Source organism: Anthonomus grandis, chromosome 5 (assembly GCF_022605725.1).
Source record: "Anthonomus grandis grandis chromosome 5, icAntGran1.3, whole genome shotgun sequence".
Classification (NCBI taxonomy): domain Eukaryota; kingdom Metazoa; phylum Arthropoda; class Insecta; order Coleoptera; family Curculionidae; genus Anthonomus; species Anthonomus grandis.
Window position 1 is genome coordinate 19,263,522 of NC_065550.1, and position 21,420 is coordinate 19,284,941.

At 30.3% G+C, this 21,420-nt stretch overlaps 3 protein-coding genes and 1 long non-coding RNA gene across 4 annotated transcripts in view; 2 read left to right on the plus strand and 2 right to left on the minus strand.

Moving 5' to 3' along the window:
• The window catches only part of LOC126736843 (solute carrier family 22 member 3-like), a 34,765-nt gene that overhangs the window by 9,689 nt on the left and 3,656 nt on the right, over window positions 1–21,420 (minus strand). The gene's annotated exons all lie outside the window — the stretch shown is intronic.
• LOC126736842 (DNA ligase 3) lies at window positions 32–7,881 on the plus strand. The gene is made up of 7 exons (XM_050441394.1): window positions 32–890; window positions 1,167–1,485; window positions 4,109–4,258; window positions 4,313–4,968; window positions 6,457–6,673; window positions 6,730–7,242; window positions 7,546–7,881. Exons 1-7 carry the CDS (start codon window positions 200–202, stop codon window positions 7,799–7,801), a joined length of 2,802 nt encoding a protein of 933 aa, XP_050297351.1. The 5' UTR covers window positions 32–199; the 3' UTR covers window positions 7,802–7,881.
• On the minus strand, window positions 5,194–11,744 carry LOC126736847 (uncharacterized). Its single transcript, XR_007660801.1, has 2 exons — window positions 8,146–11,744; window positions 5,194–5,805 (listed from the first exon to the last, which is right to left on the minus strand). It is a non-coding gene; the product is annotated as an uncharacterized LOC126736847 (long non-coding RNA).
• LOC126736845 (tubulin alpha-3 chain) overlaps window positions 13,851–21,420 on the plus strand; it is a 30,663-nt gene continuing 23,093 nt past the window's right edge. Inside the window, exon 1 of the mRNA XM_050441397.1 lies at window positions 13,851–13,994. Coding sequence (XP_050297354.1) covers window positions 13,992–13,994 — 3 coding nt within the window. The 5' untranslated portion in view covers window positions 13,851–13,991. The remainder of the gene's footprint in view (window positions 13,995–21,420) is intronic.

Sequence of the window (21,420 nt, forward strand, 5' to 3'; positions counted from 1 at the left end):
TAAAAATGTATTTGTAATCTTTAAGTCCCCAATTTTGTAAATATTTTGATATTCTTCCCAATTTTACTAATTATCCAATATAGTAGAACTGAACGCTAAATTGGATGGTTTTTACAACTTGTACTTGTTTCATACATTAAATACAAAGCTTTCTTACTTGCTTACTATTTTAAACTCCCACAACATTATTTCCTGAGCAATGTCAGACACAGAAGAAGAAAGAGTCTTTGAAATTGAAATAGCAAAGAATGGAAGGGCAGGTTGCAAAAAGTGCAAACAAAAATGCCTACAAGGAGTCCTTAGGATAGCCAAGGTAGTTCCAAATCCCTTTGCTGATGGTAAAATGAAAAATTGGCACCATGTTGATTGCCTCTTTGAAATGTTCAAAAAACAGAGAGCCACAACCAAAAGAATTGAGCATGAAGATGACATTATTGGTTTTGACATTTTATCTAATGAAGATCAAGAGCTTGTTAGGGATAAAATAAAAGAATCTCAACAGTTCTTTGGAATTACTAAATCACCTCAAAAGAAAACTCCAAAAAAGGCAAAAGATGTACAATCACAAAAGATTTTGAAAGCTGAGGGTGCCTCTCCAAATAAAACTCAGGACCCTAATACTCCTGATAATCTATTTAAAACTTTTCAAAACATTGTGGATAAAATAGCAAAACATCCAAGTTATTTGGAAAAAACTGCTATAGTAAAAAACTTTTTTGAAAAGGGATCTGGAGGCACAGGATTTAATGGTGATATAGAGATTTGGTGTAGGCTCTTACTACCTGGAAGTGTAAAGAGAATATACAATTTACAGAGCAAACAGTTGGTGAAACTTTTTAGCAGAATATTACTTGAAGATCAAGATGAAATGTTGGAGCATTTGGAACAGGGTATAAATTCATTTAATTATTTATCTGTAATTGTTAAACCAGGATTTAGGTTTAAGTAATATAAGGTATACATACTCAAAGGAACTTGATGTAATATAGGAAAATACACTATAATGACCTCATTTGTGCCATATTCAATTTGGCATAAAGGACAATAATGTTTTTATAATCTTATATCATCTAATAAAAATATTATTTACACCAAACAGGTTGATTTTCAAGATATAGATCTATAAAAATTCTAATTTTAAATAATGACATTCACAAATATTTTAGGAGATATCAGTGAAACAATAAGTTATTTCTATCAGAAAAGCAGAAAATATAATCCCACACCTACAGAATCAACATTAACTGTTCAAAAAGTGGACACATTTTTGGAATACTTATCAAAACTTACAAGAGAAGAAGATCAAATAAGCCACTTTACAAATATTTTGAAACACTTGACTGCTAATGATTTGAAAACAATTATAAGATTAATTAAGCATGATTTAAGAATGGGAGCTGGAGCAAAACATATTTTAGAGGGTATCCATCCAGATGCTTATAGTGTATACCAAGCATCTAAGGATATTGATAGAGTGGTTGAAAGGTAATCATATTAAATAAAAAATATATATTAAAATCTTATTTAATTATATTAAGTATTTCTGAACTATCTATCTCCATTAAATCTGTATCAAGAAGAAAAAAAAGATTTTCAATAGATACATCATAGGTGTCACTAGTAACTGTTTTATTTACTTATTTAATGATGATTTTGCAAGCTTAATCCAATCAGAGAAAAATTTCTTATTTAAATTATGGTGCTTGAAAGATACTTTACATCTAAATAATTTTAGTCCTGCATATTCTATAAGTCAATTGGAATCCAGCAATTGTTAAGTTTATTATTAATTTTATTGCAAATGAGAATATCTATTAGTAACTAATTTTTACAAACTTTTCATAAATGATTTGCTTGCTTAAAGTATGTGGCTTGAGAGGCTCTATTTTAAAGTGGATAGTAAAATTTTCATCAATTCGATGACATAGGGTCCTGTACATTTTGCTGCTGGGACTGAATTTAGCTCATAAAAAAGATATACATAAAAGATGAGAAACAAAACCCATCCATAACCTTGAAATATACTCTAAAGTTTTGTACTTTGTATATAACTGTATGGAAATAGCTTTTATCATTATTTTAATATGGCCTATTTACATAGGTATATTTTAACTTTATTTTCTTGCTGATCTAGGAGAGATCAATTGGGATAATATTTACCATATTTATAGTTTGGTTAATTATTAAGAGTTTAAATGATGGGCTATTATAAACAGCTACGAAATTTGGTGATGGGTATGATTAGGCGGGAAAAGAAACCATATTTGGAACTTCATCAAAATAGTAGCAATTGTAGTAGCAAAACTATGGAAAGCAATAAAAAACCTTAGGCTCAGAAATTCATTCTATACCTGTAAACCTTCAAAATCCTGACAGAATTAATGACTATTTTTCATCAGTTTATAGTCCTTCAGATAACCACCCAGAGACAGTTGCATATTTTAATAACCATAAATTGTCTTGATCCCAGTTTTTATTTTTTTTAGCCACTGTAATAGAAATTTCAAAAATAGTTTTAGACCTTAAGTCTAAATTATGCATGTGGTGGTGACTGCATTTTAGTGAATATGCTCGAACATTGTTTTCAACATCTTGCTCCTCACTTGACGTCTGTCTGACAACTTCTGTTTGGAAAGAGGTTGTTTTCCTGATGTTTGGAAGACTTGTCTTTCAAAACCTTTAGCAAAATCAGTAGGCCAAAGGACTATTGCGACCTTAGACCTATATCCATTATTCCAGTAGTTTCAAACATTTTAGAAGTTTATTCAACCACAAATTTATGATTTCTTTATCACAAATACCAATTCCGCAGAGCCAGTCTGGCTTCCGAAAGCAGCACAGCACCACATCTGTCTTGTTAAAAGTTACTCAAGAAATCATTGAGGCTTTGGCTAGGGGTGATACTACAGTGGTTGTATTACTTGACTTTTCTAAAGCTTTCGATACGTTGGATGACAGCCTGCTTTTAGCAAAATTGATCTATTATGGATTCGATAACAATTCATTAAACTTCTTTAGGTCTTGTCTTTCTGAAAGAAAGCAGTGATGGTATTAGGAATTCAAGCTCAGTCAAACAGCTTTTATATATAAGTTCTGGGGTATTTCAAGGACCTGTTGGGTCCTATCTTATTTTTAATGTACATAGCAGACATGTTATAATACATAAGGTTGTTAAATATTGCAGTGTTCAGGGCTTTGCGGATGATACATATAAATTTGTTACTCTTTTAAAGCTGATGGTGTATTGGAGGGTTGTAGTAGAATAAATGAAGCTTTGTCGTATGTTTTAACTTTCTTGTTGAGCAATAATTTGAAATTAAATCCTAGCAAGTGTTCTGTAATGTTTTTCTCTTGAACAAAAAAATGGAAAAAGTTCTCTAGACAAAAATTGTCTTGGATAATTTACAACTATTTGTGGGGGAAACCCAGTTAAAAATAGTTGATAACATTTAAAATCTTGGTGTAATTTTCGAGGAGGACTTGAGATTCAAAGTGCAAGTTTCTGATGTAATTAAAAAATCCTATTTTGCGCTCAAACCATTGTATTTGGTGATATATACCAGAGTTAAATCTAGTTGAAATCAATATTCAAGAATCCAAACAAAGTGATAAGTAAATGATGATTCTTCTGCACACTGATGGAGTTAATGGAAGAACTTTCCAATGTGTTATTATTTAACCATTCCAATATACCTCAGTTTCCATTTATTATGAAGGCTGTTGTTGACTGAACATGGGAAAGGATCTAATTAATAGTAGATGTTACCAATTTACTTTTAAAAAAATGTTCATTTACTCAACTGTAACTTTTCTTGGATACAAATAGAGAGTCATTCATAATATGTTTACGTCCATATAAATATTATAAATGACTAAAGTAAATAGAATCATTATCTGTCATTCGTCACACCTGATGATAAGATGATCATTAATGACAGATAATGTATATAGAAAATCAATAATAATTTTAATAATTTTTTAGAAATTATATTTTTAAAATTAAAAAAAGTTATAAGATCTTATGCGCAATACCAGATAATAAAAAAAGGTTTAAATAGTAATCACTATATTAGATTTAATTAAATTATTAACACAGAAATTATTTTAGGTGTTTTGGTAATAGAAAAGTCCAAAATGCCGAAATTAACGTATTAACCCCGGTATTCCCAATGTTGGCGGAAGCTTGTAAATCTGTAGAATATGCTATGAAAAAGTGTCCTAACGGAATGTTTTCTGAAATTAAATATGACGGAGAGAGGTAAACTTATAAAATTAAAATTTTTATTCCATACCCATTTTATGATTATTTTAGAGTTCAGGTTCATAAACACGGTAATGAATTCAAATATTTCTCAAGATCCTTAAAACCAGTAATGCCCCATAAAGTGGCCCACTTTAAAGATTATATACCAAAGGCATTTCCGCATGCTAAAGATTTAATACTGGACGCTGAAATACTGATGATGGACACAACCACTGGCAAACCACTACCGTTTGGTACTTTAGGAGTCCACAAAAAGGCTCAATTTAAAGACGCTACGGTTTGTCTGTTCGTTTTTGATTGTATTTATTATAACGGCGAGAGCTTAATGAAAAAGCCATTGGAAGAACGAAAGAGGATTTTAAATGAAAATATGAAGGAGGTGCCTAACCACATTGTATTTTCCGAAATGCAAGAAATTGATGAACCTGGAAAATTAGCGCAAATGATTGCGAAAGTCTTGAAGTTAGGATTAGAAGGGCTGGTTTTAAAAGACAAAATGAGCAAATATGAACCAGGGAAAAGACATTGGCTTAAGGTGAAAAAAGACTATTTATTTGACGGGGCAATGGCTGACAGTGCTGACCTAATCGTTCTAGGAGCGTGGTACGGTACTGGACAAAAGGGTGGAATGATGTCAGTGTTTTTAATGGGCTGTTATGAACCACGTTCCAAGAAGTTTTGTACTGTAACTAAAGTCCATACAGGTAATGCATATTTGCATACTGGGTGGCGCAGCAAAAACTTTGCAACCCGGATTTCTCACCTACTTCATTCCATCAAGTTTTGATTGTACGGCAGAGAAATAAGCGTTCATTTATAAATCTAGAACATCAACTTACAAGGGAGACATCTACCCCTAAGGATAAATTTTAATGGGAATTGGGATCGAGTAATACCTCTTTTTAAAGGTATATGGCAACCTGTTAAAATCTTATATAGGTACTTTTATTTATTAATTTAATAACTGCAAGAATAAGCCATATCACACTTAGGAGATAGAATGCTGCTTAAAAGACCTAGATTATCATTTTTATTTTTTGGGTTTGTATTAAACGTTTTAAATTAAATTTTCTAACCCTGAACATATTTTCTGAGTTAAATAATGTCAATTACAAATTATCAGTTTAAATATAAAATAAGGACTTACAGGTTAGTACATAAAGATACAGATTTATTTTGATCTTTTGGCAAAAGCCTAAATAAAATTTTCATCTAGAAATTATTTTATAGGATGCGCAGAATGTGGGGTTGTTCCATTTTGGTGGAAAATTAAACATTCTAGCAGACATAATTGATTCTTCTCAATGGAATTAACTAAAGCTGGCTAAACAACAATGTTCAATAACTCTAGATACATTTCACGTGTTCAATTTCCAGACATGTAAATAAATGTTTTCATCAGCGACAGCTTCATCTTTTTTGGCAACTGATCTTGTTTCATGAGATTTGGCCACAAAGTCTTGTACATATCTATGAGATGGTTGCATTTGCATGTAATTTCATTCTAAGGCAATGCAGTTTCTCTAATACAATCGTTATTTCTAAAAAAAAAATTAATAATTTGAAGTCTATTGATTAGCATCTTTTTAAACTGTAAATTATGAACGGAAATTTGTCAAAACTTATTTCTTATACTGTTAAATATACCAATACCAAAAGTAGACAATAAACAAATAACAAATTTTTGTATATCACGGTGACATTCCAGAGTACTATTGTAATAATCTTTAGTAATATTACGATAGTATATATAACCATTATATGTACAAGCGCAATAAAAAACATGTTCAGTATTGGGTTCCTTGGAAAATCAGAAGGGACTGAGTTTTTAAGGTATCACTTTTCATTCTTTTCACACAAAAAAATTGTTTATTATCTTAAGTTTGAAGGAGTCCTTGAATTAAGAAATAACACTTTAAAATATTTTAACAAGATGTCATAATAAGGGCTTTGAAAGTAGCAAGTTCAAGCCTGGTTTTATAATCAGATGAAACAACCTTTAAAAAGAGTGAACTCCACCCAAATACCCATTAATTGTTAATGATATAAGTTTATAAATGAAGGATTATTTTGTCTCTCTAAATTAAAAATCGACAGGTAAATTAAAAATCGAGAAATCTATAGTGGTCAGTTTTTGCTACGTCACCCTATATATTCTAAAATTCTTTAAATCTAAAAAGCTGTTCAATCAGGTCATGATGATAAAACCTTGGAACAGTTACAAGAAGAATTACAAATGGTGAAAATAAGTGGGGATGCGGATAGAGTACCAAGCTGGCTAAAGTGTACCAGATCTATGATACCCGATTTTGTTGCTGAAGATCCAAAAAAGCAACCGATATGGGAAATAACTGGAGCAGAGTTTACTCAGCAACATGATGTCCATACTGCTGACGGTATATCCATAAGGTTATTATGATGTAGTATTATATGTAATTTCCATATACTTTCTTATCATATTTTAGATTCCCCCGTGTTACAAAAATACGTAACGACAAAACTTGGGAGACGGCTACAAATGTGGAAGAGCTCAGAACCCTTTTTAAAAATTCAAAAGAAAATACTGATGTTAGTTTACTGCTTAAAGATTATAAAGGTCAAATGGATAACTCTGCTTCTAGCTCCAGTTTATCGCCCAAAAAGCGAAAAAATGAAAACGGTACCAGTGTCTCTAGTAGAGATATTTCCTTTTCAGAGAAACCAAAGAAAAGAAAAAAAGACAGCATAGAAACTAGTGACAGTTCAATTATAGAAGAATCTAAAAACTCAAAGAAGAACAGTAAAGAACTGGACAGGAAGGTGAATCGTATTAGTAACGGCGAGAGTAAAACATCCTCACGGGATAATTCACTGTCCAAATATAATAGTTCACAATCTCCGCCAAAGAAGAGAAAAGTAAACATTGAAAATGCTTTACCAGCCTATTTTGAAAATGTCAAAGCTTTATTTGTGACATCAGATTACCCTGAAATTGAAAGGTAAGTTCTTACTTGATTTCATTGATTTCTTTCTATATTCATGAGTTTTAACCACGAAAAGAAACTTTAACCATAATAGGCGGTTTGGATAGCGGGGAATTTAGTTTTAAGAATTTGTAAAACTACTGTTCCTCGAAAAAATATATTTTGACCTTCTGCCATTTATATTAACAGGGATGACGTAGTTTTTTTGAGAAGAAAGTAGTTTTGTTTTATGTAATAAACCCGCTATACCTACACTCCTATGTATTTCAAGTCCGTTGCCACATGTGTGTTCACGTTCACAACATTGTTATCTTCTAGGTATTTCCTTGCTTATAAGGGCCTTATATTAGATAAGAAAAAATGTTATGATGCAACTCACATAATCCATTTTAATGAGAAAATCAAAGAAAGAAATATGAAATGGCCAAAAAATGTCAAACATTTACATGCAACTTGGATAGTGGATTCTGTTAATAAAGGTCGCTTGCAATCAGATGAAAAATATATTGTTAAGTGGGAACCTATTGTTGACAAGGACGATGAAAGTAGATATAATAACATTTTTAAGAAGTGATTTATGTTTATATTTTTATTGTATGTATTTTATTTATTTATTTTTATCTAATAAACATTTGGAATTGTTATGGCATATAATAGATTTTGTTCACCTTTGCTTGATTAGCAGGATTTATTGGAAATTAAATGGTGTTTAAAATGTATGTCTCCTAATCCAATTTTATAAATAATAAAATAAAGCAATTGCGCATATAAAAAATCTATGTTGCTCCACTTCGTATATTTATATCTTTTAATTTATTTACACAATTTATTTGTTTTATTTTCGGAATTTTAGAGAATATGAAATCTAATAATTATTAAAACGTAAACTAAAACCAAATTTTTACGTTTTTTACTCACCCTCATCCAACTATTTTCTACTTCCACACTTATGTAACTTTTGAACGCTTATAGCTGGGTATTAACTAAAAAAGTTTGAACAAATTCGAACTATTTTTTAGACCCAGTTTAGATACCAGTCTACTTTAAAATACTTATTTATTTTTTGATTTTGAAATTTATTTACAATATCGTAAAAATATCTAGAACTTAATTTCTATATTTGAAATAATCATCACATTTTGCAGTTATCTTGATGGATTTAATATATCTTGCAGGTATGTTGAACCTATTTTGCAATAGCAAAACTTCTCTGCTAAGTATTGCGTGTGATATGGTGCCAATGTTTTTTGTAATCAATGCACGTCATACTAATTGTAATTATTATCTTTTATGTATATAGGATTTCTGTATCTGGTTTTTTCATATAATATGTAAATCCGTATTATTGTGTCTGCTACTCTAAGCTGTTGCACTAGGATCAAAACAGACTGACATAATAAAGTTGCTTTTTTCTGCTTCGAGATATGTTTTCTGTGTTACCTTATAGGAAGGAACCACCTGATCTTGTAATTCTTTTGCAAGTAACGTTCTCATTATAATATCAGTTTCTGTATATTATTCTTTATTTTCATCTATTGTCGAGTAAAGTTCCTGAAAAAGTCTAGGTATTTGTACTGGCTACGACTGTGTTTTATATTACCCATTACCAGCGACATCTTTTCTATTCTGTTTTGGCATTGTTTTTATTTGTCCATTAAGTTATTGAGTTTTTGGCTATATAAGTATTTGGCAGGGTAATTATTGAGCTTACTACTTGGTATATTGAGGGATAATGAAAACCAAGAGAGGATTTGACTAAGTACTTAAAATATTAGTCTTTTTGTATGTTTATTTATTTGTTTCGATATACCAAGATTTTTTTGTTTTCTTCTGTTTTCAAATGGTTTAATCGGTACTTAAAGTTCTTTGGTGTCCCTAGACGTTGGACTGCCAATCATTTTGGTCCTATGCTATTATATTATTCTGGTTTATATGAGTATGAATTATTCTGATAAAAATAGCGTTATAGGAGACACTGGTATTTTGAGGGCCCTTCACCTCTTTTAGAGATTAAGTGAGTGATTCCTAGAGTGATGTAAGGTGTAGTATATATACAGGGTGACAATTTAAAAACTTGAAAGAGCCATATATTAAGAATAAAAAACTGAATAAAAAAACGCTATCTATAAAACGAAGGCGGAACAAAAACAAGCATATTATCTCACCCTTGTCTGCAACCCCTTGGACAGGGTGAGATACACCTCAAAAATCTTAAATAGAAGTAGTAACCTATCGAGTGATACATCATCTTGAAGCTCTTAAAAAATGCTTTCCAATGATACCATAGAAAGCCACATTTCAGGAAATTCTTCTCTGTTTATCAAGGAAAACAATAAATAAACAACAACATAGTTTACAAATTTTTAATTATTAAATGAAATGTTCAGAATGGTGGGCTCCAAGTCTCTTAAGAATTCTAAACATGTCAAGCCCGTAAATAGGTATTTTGTCTTGGTTTATTTGTTATGGTTTTCTTGCTGAACAAAAAGCGTTGTTTATGAATATTCGCATTTTATTATGACATATTTTTTTTAAAAAGTAACTTTTGTACTAGTCTTACTATTTTAAGAACAGTTGACTTTCTAATAATTTTAAAAGAAAAGCAGCACTTTAACAAAGGTGTACAGCATAACTGAACGTGTAGAGATTATTTTCATTTATGGTTCCCCGGATTAATGTTTCTTAGGTGCTCAATTGCTCTGCAACAGCTCAATGTTTTAACGAAAGGCATCGAGGTCAAAATGTAAGCCCAAACTATATTCGTCAACTAGTAGCCAAATTTGACGAAACTAGTTCTCTCACGAATAAAAATATAAATCAACCCAGATTGATCAATAATGTAACGGCACAAATTGAAATTCTGGCTCAGTTTGCAATGAATTCAACTTTATCAACTCATCAACCAGCTGTAGCAACTCGATTATCTCGTGAATCAATAAGAAATTTTACCCCTGCTTTTAGACTGCAAATACTGCAAGAACTTGGTGATAATGACCCGAACAGAAGAATCCAGTTTTGTGAAATAATGACAGATATAATTACGGCAGAACCTCGACTAGTTAAGAATATTTGCTTTAGTGATGAGTGTACCTTTTATTTAGAGACGAGAACCCACACGCATTTAGATAAGGGTATACCCAGTCCCCCAGAAAATTAATGTTTGGACTGGTGCATTGGGACATAATATTATCGATCCAATATTTATACCAGTAAATTTAAATAGCGACATGTATACTGAAATTCTACAGGGGTCTATCGAACGACTAATAGTGCGGAAATTAGAAAATTATAGGGACATACACGGAAATTTATCTTTTAAAGAGCGCTTACTACAATTCTAGTAGGATGAAGCGCCTCCTCATTATGTAGTTCCCCTTCTTGTGTAGTTGGAAGATCTTTATCCTAACCAGCAGATTGGAAGAAGAGAGCCTATTGAATGGGCACCTAGATCCCCAGACCTAACACCTGTTTACTTCTTCCGGTTTAATAGAAAGTGACACCAACTTTTTAATTTTAAATGAAATTGTAATATTATTACAATTTCATTGCATTTAGTTTATTTTTTAAATAGCACATTATTATGAAAAACCACATTTGAAATACAGTTTTTTAGAAATATATTTAGTAAACATTTCAAATATTAGTAAACTCTAAAATTTCACTTGATAAGATGTCATGTATTATGTCAATTAACAATTAATTGAAGTAGGCTCCAAAACGCAGCCTCCTATTCAAGAAATAAAAGCCGGGGATCAATTAAATGCGTTTATTTATGTGACTTGGTTTTTGGTCTTCTTATGGGCTTATTTATCAAGAAAAAACATCTGCATTTTAAAAGTTATTGTATCCAAAAACGTGAAATTTAAAAAAATAAATTAAATGCCAAACTTATTGGTTTGGACATTTCAAATAGGCGTGTAAAACATTTAAGTCATAAAATGTAATGAAATATATTTTTCCGTGATTGCTTGATTAAAAATTAAAACTTTCAACGCATTCATGGCACCTTATTTAAACATTTTAAAAATTGAATTTTTCCATGAGTATAAAACAAAATGCAGTATCATTGTTCTCAGAATATTATTTTCTATCGAAATATGTAATAATATACCAAGTGTCTCATTTAAAATAAGAAGGTTAGTGTCACTTCTGGTTAAACAGGAAGTAACGGAAAACTAAATATGTCAAAAGATGCTCTTATTTATTAATTCCATCAATATACCAAATTTCATTTGTATATCTTGAAGAGTAAAATAGTTATTAAGTGTTCCCTTTTTCTTGTGTGACCCGGTATCTACACTGTGTCCCATTTTGAATGAGATTGCAGGGTATCTCTGTCATTTTTAGGATATAACTTATAACTTATCGCGACCCTGTATCACTTTTTTATAAAACTTTTAAAGCCACAAACAGAAATATTCCAACTACTTTTGTTCCTGAAATACAAAGCGAAAATGAAAATGTTCACTTTTGGAGATGTTATTATTTCTCAGGCTTCTATATAAGATAGAAATAAAATGAAAACTGCTTATAATAGATATTTTTACATAAAAGTCAGTGGCGAATTTAAAAATATTTTTTAGAGCACCGCTTTTAAGATTGGGCACAAACTTATGTTTTTTAGAAGAAACATGCATTTTTTCACACATGCATAAAAAATGTTTTGTTTATTGCATTCATGGAAAACAGATCAATACAAATCAACAATGATGGTTGATTGTGAAACATGGAATTTCAAAATTTTTAAGAGTTTATTTAAGGTATTTATTAATATACAGGGTAACTCAAAAAAAAGATATGGGAAAAAAGGATCTGGTACAAATGAATAGTGGTTACATAAGCAACTTTGAACAAAAAATGATGATAAAATGTAAAATTAAAGAAATACCTATCAAAATTAAATGTTGGTATTTTGGTTTTTTAGTTGTTGTCGTTGTTGTCAGTGTCAAAAAGTGAATATATTCTGGTGCAACTATTTGAAGTATTTTTCCATTTGCAAGTGGTGTGGTTACGCAGTGTCATCCTGCGTTTTATTACTAACTACACTTTATTATATGAAATATATGTATATATGTATATATATATGAAACATACTGTTATTGTATGAAATATGAGAATTTAACCGAACGTGAATCAAAATCTTGTGCATGACTGGTGTTGGAGATATGTCGCGTACTCAAAAGGAGGTGGTTCAGTTGCAATGCAACTCATCCTGAATCAAAGTTTCGTGAAATTGGGCATGTTCGGGACTCTCAAAAAGCTGGTCGGGGTTAAATAACTGTAGAAGATGAGCTTAACGTTCTGTTAACGGTCCAAGATAATCCCAAAGCCACAATCACAGGCACGGCTTCTAATGTTAATCTATCGCGATCTACTGTGCATAAAGTACTGAAAAAAGCAAATTTCCACCCTTATAAAATATTTTTGAAAAGTCAATGTGTGGTGCGCTATAGTGGAAGGAAGAGTTTTAAGACCATACTTTTTTGACGACACTCACTGGTGAGAGGTAGTTCGACTTTCTTCAAATTGATCTTATCCCCGCTCTGATACCTTTATATCCGGATTTGGAAAAATCCGACATGCACCAACGTGATCTTTTTTTTCAGGAAGATTGAGCCCCGCTATACCTACTATGCTTTACCCGTTCGCAATTATCTAGATGAAGTTTTTGATTTGATTTGATTTTGGATTTGGAAGGATTGGATAAGTAGACGAGGGTTCATTGAATGGCCATCCAGATCGCCAGATTCAACTCCCCTCGATTACTTTTTATGGGAATACTTAAAAAGTAAAGTGTACGTCACTAAACCAGCGAGTTTAGAAGATTTAAAAGAACAAATACGCCAGAAAATTATAAATATTACTCCAGATGTCACTGACAACGTTCAAAAAGAATTTTCAAATCGCCTTGGTTATTGTCAGTTTGTTAACGGTGTTCAATTCGAACATTTAATTTAGATAGATATTTCTTTAATTTTAGATTTTATTGCTTAAAAAACATATTGATGGCGTCATATCTTTTTTTTTTTGAAAATCTTAAACCAAATATTAAAATTGACGGGTTCGGGCGAATTTATCCGTTACTTTACGGATGCCCTGTATATATTTTTTAATAACCATCAATTTTTAAATATCATTAATTTAGGATCTTTAATCTTTACAAGTCTTAAGATTCGTTAGCTATCAAACAATATGTACTAAATGCCACTTTCAGGAATAATTGAGCGATTGATAAGAAAACAACAGTTCCTCCTACATAATGATAGATAATAAAAAAACAGTTAGTAAGATATGAGTCTCCGGTTATAACAAATTGTGTGATAATTTCAGAATGACTTTCATATAAATATTAAACCAAATTCTTGTCACCAAACAATGTTTTATTATATTTGCTTTTAAACTTTAAAAAAGATACCATAATGCCTGCATACGTTTTTGTATAAACCATACCACACCTAACGATAATAATAAACTTCATATCCTTGATAACCGCATAAAAGCCACTCCACAAAAAAATAAATGAACCGTTTCGTTAATTAGTTAACAAAGACAAACCTGGATGGCTTGCTATAACTAAGCAGGAGAACCATGCGCAATATGATTTCAGGAGCGTGCCATAACTATATAAATTCGTGCTACAAGAACCGGCGAGCCATAAACGAATCGCTGGTGTCGCATCGCTGACATCGAGTGACTTTAAACCCCGCTCCTGCAAGCTTTTTAGCGTTCGTTTTGTTTGTGCCGTCTAATTTTAATTAACTACAATGGTAAGTCGTTCTGTATTTTCGGTTATTTTCAGGCTTTTAAGTGTACTTTAATTTCTCTGATCACATTTGCTTATAACCAGTTTTTTATTAATTTTAAGTTAATTAAAATTTGCCATAAAAAATTACTTACCACCTTTTGTTAATTTATCATTATTTTATGGTAAGATAATGCAAACTTTACAGTTTTTTCAATAAAGTCAAGATTAATAAACGGATTAGTGACTGATACAATAAGTTGTATGTTTTTGAAATTTTTTTAAATGTTTTTTTATATCCTTGTTAGAATAAAATTAAGTTAATGTATTAAATGTGAATAACCTATCTTCAAAATCACCTATTAAGTGCGATAAAAATGTATATTGAGTGTGAGAACAAAGAGATTAATTTAAAAAATTGAATGTATTTAAAAAAAACGATTTTGGTGCATTTGCGCTAATTAGAATTAGACGACTTATTAATAATTATTTAATTAATTTAATCATTTGCTCCTATTTCTATGATATTAAAAACAATGACCCCAATAAGTATTTCACGTAGAACAAAAAAAATAGTTTCAAAATAGTCACTGGAAATCCCAAATAAAAAAAGTATTATGGGCTATTGCCAAGTATAATTAAATCTCTAAAAAAAATATACTACATAAGACATATGTATATTCCCGGTCTTATAATAATTCCATAAATTACTAACCAAAAAATTAAAAATAATTTCAATAGCTTTACAAAACCTTTGAGTTTTACAAAAAAACTTAATTGTAATTGCCTGGATAAAATGTATATCTATTATCTAGCAACCCATTTAAATAGTTGGAAAAAAACTGCTACTGCTAAAATATAAAGATTTTTTTAAGTTCGTTATTTTTTGGGAAAAGTATTTTAATTTTATGGATAAAAATCAGGTTTATAAAAAAAACTTTTCTTGTCTGTAAGGCATAATCTCAACTTTCTAGAGAACTAAGAATTAAAAAAAAATGCTTGACTTTTTGAAAAAACTTCTTTTAATGATATTTCAAGATGTAAGGTGTCCGGAAATTACGCGTCAGGATTTCGGTGGGCGATTCTACATGAAAAATTAATGCAACAAACTTCTTTACAATTTTTTCGAAAACTCAAAATTAAGGAAGATACAGGGTGTTAAAAAATATATTTTTTTCTTATTACCTTTTTTTCTAGTGAACTGATTTTCGCAAAATTTTGCATGCGTATTGCTAGTATTTCTTTGTATTTACTCTATTAATTTGACGCTAGTCATCAATGGCAAAAGGCGTAAGCTGTCCTTCACCTTAGGAAAATGATTTAGAACTTTTTTGTTTAAATCTTTTTATAAATTTGGATGTCAAATTAGTAAAGAGCATCAAAATATCTTTTAGAAAGGTGTTCTTGTTGCATCATCGTCAAATTAACGGTTTCCGAGAAAAACGACTTTAAAAACATTAACTGTAGCTTTAATAATTAAAAATGCGTATTTTCAAAATTAACACAGCAAACCTAAAAACATACATTGTTAAAGGGTAATTTGTTAAATAAAATTACTATTTACGATAACACACCTAATTTAATTTTAAAGTGATGCTTTCATCAAAAAATTTCGAAATATTGCCCTTCCATTTCAATACATAAATTAATTATTCTTTGGAAGTTCCAACGAATCCTAGATAATGACCTTCCTTCTGTTTAATTATTTCACAATTGTCAATAATCCGTTGTCTTAGCTCTTCACGATTATTTACAGGAACCTTATAAACGAGAAATTTTAAGTAACCCTAAAAAGAAAAAAAACATAGCATTTAGATCTGCCGATCTGGCAGGCCATTGCACATACCCATCTTTCAGTGAAATTTTGATATAAATGTTCTCTCACTGCTCCATTGAAATGGGGTGGAGCACCGTCTTGTAGCAGCCACATTTCACGCCTTATTTGAAGAAGAACATCATCTAGTAGATTGAGCAACTCATTTCTTCAAGTTTAAGAATACCTCACCATTTAGCCTTTACAGGAAAAAATGTGACCCTATTAAATGATCGACAATACCGGCCCTTTGAGGCAAAAATTTATTCTGAAAACCTTATTCTATAACATGAGGGTTTTCGTCGCACAAGTAATGTTCATTATGAAGGTTTATTAAACCATCATGTCTAAAGCCAGCTTCACCGGTGAAGAGAATAAAACGTCTGAAATTTTGACTATGATTATGAAAGTTTCTAATGGTCCTACAAAAATTAAGCCGAGCCACTGGATCTTCAGGGTTTAAAGCTTGAATCTTTTGATAATGAAAGGGATGTAGGAGTTGCTCTTGTAAAATTTCATGAACTGCACTTTTCGGATTTCGCCAAACTGCACCATAATAATAATGCATGTCGTATAGTTTTGCGTTGGAATACAAATTATTATTCATTTTATTTTCATCTTAATGATAATATTTCATCTTATTGCAAATCATATTATCTGTCAAAATTTATAATGCAATGTCATAACTCATTCCATGGAAACTAAAGCGTTTCGTTTCAAGGCTTGCTTTGTTAATTTTGAAAATCAAAATTTCCAATTAACCGTACGTAAATGTTTAAAGTCGTTTTTCTCGGAAACCGTTAATTCTACGATGATGCAACAAGAGCACCTTTTTAAAAGATATTTTGATGCTCTTTACTAATTTGACATCCAAATTTGTAAAAAGATTAAAACAAAAAGGTTCTAACTTTTCTAAGACAGCTTAAGGCTTTTGTCATTTGACGACTAGCGTTTAATTAATAGAGCAAATACAAAGAAACACTAGTAACATGCATGCACAATTTGGCGGAAATAAGTACACTAGAAAAAAGTTATAAAAAAATATTTTTTTAACACTCTGTATCTTTTTTCCCTTATATTTGAGTTTTTGAAAAAATTGTATAGAAGTTTGTTGCATTAATTTATGTGAATGTAGAATCGCCCACCGAAATCCTGACGCGTAAATTCCGGATACCCTGTATATCAGTGTAAAAAACACGTTAAATAAAAAAAAATCAGCTTTTTTTAAATAATTTAATTTAAATAAAAAATACGGAGGAAAATTGCCTTTGACTCTGGAATAATAAAAGTACCTTTCAGAAAAAAATAGTTTATAGAAACGTTTTAGAAAATTTCGAAATTAAATATAATTTTTTAAAAACTTTTAACTCCATAACGTATTCATATAAAAACATGCATACCTTCCCATGTTAAAAAAATTATATATTATTTGCCAAAAAAGTTCAAAAATACTCTTAATTGACTTTGAAGAAATAAGAATTAACTGTATCTGGAAATATAAATAATCCGCTAAAAAAAATATTTTTTCTTCAACTGCCTAAAAAAGATCAAATTTTCAAGTAAAAGAAACCGTCATGCCTAAACAAAAATGGTTGAAAAAAATAAATAAACGACAAAACATCGCTTCTAAAAATTTTGTTTTTGAAAGTTGCAGACTAAAAAGAAAAAAAATATATTTTACTAGTTTGAATGAAATACTAAATTGCCAAAAAGGTAAACAGTTTAAATATTAATTTTTGAAAGAAAAATAAAATTTTTAATATGTGAAAAAATGATCTGAAATATGGCTGAAAATTAAGTTAAAAACGAAGATTATAACTGCATAAAGGTAATATTCAGACAATAATCTGAAATGCCAGGAGAAAGAAGAATTCTTTTATATGAATTTAAGTATTTAAATAAATAAATAAATAATTAGGTATTTATTTGATAAATTCTCTTCTTAAATATGATGTACTATAAGACTAGGAAAAAACAGTAGTAATGGTAATTGTGAGGGGACAGTGTTCGCCGGGTAGGCCTAAAAGTCCCTTTCCGGCAACCCCTTAAAACCCGTCATTCTCACTGGCCACCCTCTCTAGTCTAGGGAAGTAGGCGACTTGTCCTCCTAATGAAGTTTTCTGAGTTAAGGTCCTTTATTCCTCTCGTGGCAGGAAGGGAAAATCTTAGTTTCGCTCCTGATCGTAGCATATCTTTTGCATTCTTCTATAACATGATATGCGGTGTCGTCTCCCACGTTACAACTAGGGCAAAACAGTGACATCTTAGAACTCCAATCAGGTCTGCTATAATAATCCCCCTTTACCGAGACTACCACGCTTTTCTAGCTTTAGTTGAATTTGATAACAACTAGCAAAAAGCTTTGACTGTCGGCATCGGCAACCGCTGTTCCTATTCCAATGTTCTCTAGTTTTTCCCATGCCCAGTTGTCTAGAAAACTTGCCCTCAATCGGTACGATACGATACGTACGATCGCTACGATACACTCCAGTTCCTGACAGCTCTGTGCATGCCATAGAAACGTCTGTGTATCATATTTGCAAATCCTTTCAAAATCAGTAATAAAGGTATGCCCTGCTACCCCGGGTCGATATCCCGGGAAAAGTCCACTCTTTCAGGGGATAAAGTCTTCAACATGTTATTAACCTCCTGCTTCGAAAATATGAATAAGAAAAAACTAACTTTCGTGACCCAATAAAAGTCAAAATCTAGAGGTTACAAAAAAAAACATTCTAAAAGGGAAACTTAAATGATTAACCTTTTACCCTAAAAGGAATTGGGCTTAAAAATGAGGCACTTTTTTAGTCAAGTAACGTCTCATCGCACCTGGTTAAAAAAATACGTAAAAAAATAAGCCACTAAAAGTCAAAATTAAGCTTATGTCTCGTTTACTTCGACATCTAATAAAACAAATTTAATGTGTTAATAAAACCATTTACGGCTTCTTGTTTTGGTTACTGCCTTGGGCACGTAAATAGCCATAAGCAAACGCTTTAATGACTCAGCCCATTATTATAGCGAATCAGTGTATCGTTCCGTAAAGTAAATTTGGTAGTTAGTTGTCTATAAATGGCTAAAATATTATAAAAAGTAAATAACAGGCAGTTGTAACTATCGAGGTAAAATGATATTTCTATAAAATATTTAAGTTTTATTTCTTGTTACTAAAATAACTGCTTAAAATCTATAGACAGAAGACCATATGCGTGTCATCATGAAACCCGATACCCCAGCTATTAAAACCTTAAATATACTAAAACGCATTTTTTGTAAAGCCCTTATTTTATATTTTATAAACATATCCATACACGAAACCTTCAAATTGCTGTAGAGCAAAGGTAGTAAATCGATCGGTGATTTCTAGATAGAAATTTATTTATTTTTCCATGACATGCAATTTCGGAACATAAAAGGGAGGTTCTGCAAGCTTTTCCTAAATTTGAGGGTCAATGCTCCATATAGAAGTATAGAATTTTGATTGCTTGCTTAAGATTTCCTAGAGAGATTATTGGGATATAAGAAGTTCACAGAAAATATTTTTTTGATGTGAGAATCAGCTAACATATCAATGTTGTTGAACCATGTTAAACAAAAATTTACTTATTATTTTAAATTTTTCATGTACTCTCTAAAATGTCCAGTTAGTATTTGAATCTTGCCAGATGCTGTAAGTGTAAAATTCCAGATGTTTCTCAAAAGGAATTTTTTTGAATGAGGCATGACGTAATTAAATAGTTAAACTTTAGCCTAATAGTTAAATTTTATTCTTCGTTTTCCAATGATTAATTCTGTGAAATAAACTAAGAAGAAGATTAGTCAAACTCAAACATTATTATAATTAAAAAAATATGAAGAAAGAATATAAATTATCGAGTAAATATTATTTTTGAAGAAAAATTGTTTAAAGTACTAAATTTAGTCGAGAATTGAAAAGTTTTAGTTTTATAACCTTGCAAAAAGTATTTAATTTGGTGGTAAATATTTTGACTACAATTAATGAGTTATCGAGCATTACTGAAATATGGATGAACGAATATTGGTTTTGTTTAAAATGCAAGTGTTCATTCTCTCATTTCATTTCTAAATTTGCGCTTCAAGTAGAAAATACTTACAATTCTCTTTTTTACGTTACATTTTATATTATTTTCATAGTATTCTATAATTTTAAAATCTTTAATAACGATTTTCCTACTCCCAAGGATAGAACTTTGCAGAATGGATAATAACTTCCCTGTTGAAGTAAGCATAAAGGCAAGAGTCAAATATGTCATAGGTGCAAATTATGAACAAGAGGGGACCAAAAATAGAACCCGTGTGGAACGCCTGAAATAATTTCTTATGCAGTTAAGAAATAATTTCAGTTTAGATCCGTAAATAAATCAATGACGTACTGAATTTTGTATTCATTAGATTCTATAAAATAGATAAAGGAATTTATTGCAGTATTATCCAATCTATGGCATTTACAGCTCCTGATCAGTAGTGTCGAGGGCGTTCGAGAATCCATATTTTCGATATAAAATTATGTTTTGGATTGAATGAAAAGTTATACTTGAATTTTTGAATTTGCATTTAAAGTGCTATAATCCTAAAATTTATTGAATGATGAATTAAAGGTAAAATGAAAATCCTTCCTCCATTTATTAAATAAACATTCAGTTTTTAAAAATTCACGACGTGTTTCGGGCACAGTAATGTCCATCATTAGGAACAAAAAGCAAAAAGACAAACAGACACATCAAAAAAAATAATATAAGGTACATACACTTACAAAGGTTTAAAATTGGTATCAGATATCCGCCCTAGGGTTTGATTCCATGCCAAAAAAAGAAGAAGACTGCAGGATTTTCATTTTACTTTAATCTACGACTCCACTGCAAGTATGGACTATTTCTTCACGAAGTATAAGATATTTCTACGGCCCAATTCTACTATAGTAAGTGAAAGTTATCTGGATATATGTACTTATTTGGCAATTTTCAGTTACTGTTAAAGTACTGTGATACGCTGTAATTGTAAAATTCAAGATAATTAAATTAAATTCACACCTCAAAATCAATTTTTCAAATTAGCTTTTTTATAGAAGGTTGTTAGAGTTGATTTTGAAAAGTGTTTTATATGAAAAATGTCTTGAAATAAAAATGTTGCTTTAATGCCACTTTCAAAATAAAATATCATTATGGATTTAACGATACATACATCGTCAGCATCAATGTTAACATCACCAAAAATAAATTGAATGATTATTAACATAATTTATTTTGAGTTTTTGGAAATTATGGGATTTTTATTGCAATAATATTTATAAATATTTTTAATTTCATTCAATCAATTTCTAATATTTTAAACCTGTATTGAGAATAAATATATAAAGATTCAATATAGGGAAAGGGGAAAAATAAAGGGAATATGCCAAAAGTTTTGTCATTATAAAATTTCACATTTTAATTTTTTTTTTCATGAAAATTACGGTATTTAAAATTTATCAAAGCATCATTTATCGGAAAGTCAAAACTATTATTAAAAAATTTAGAGATTCGCTTAAAAATATATTTTTTCTATTTTAGGAGGCTACATGGAAAAATTAAATACATATGCTTTTATATACGTATATTTAAAAGTTTATATATTGAAAAAA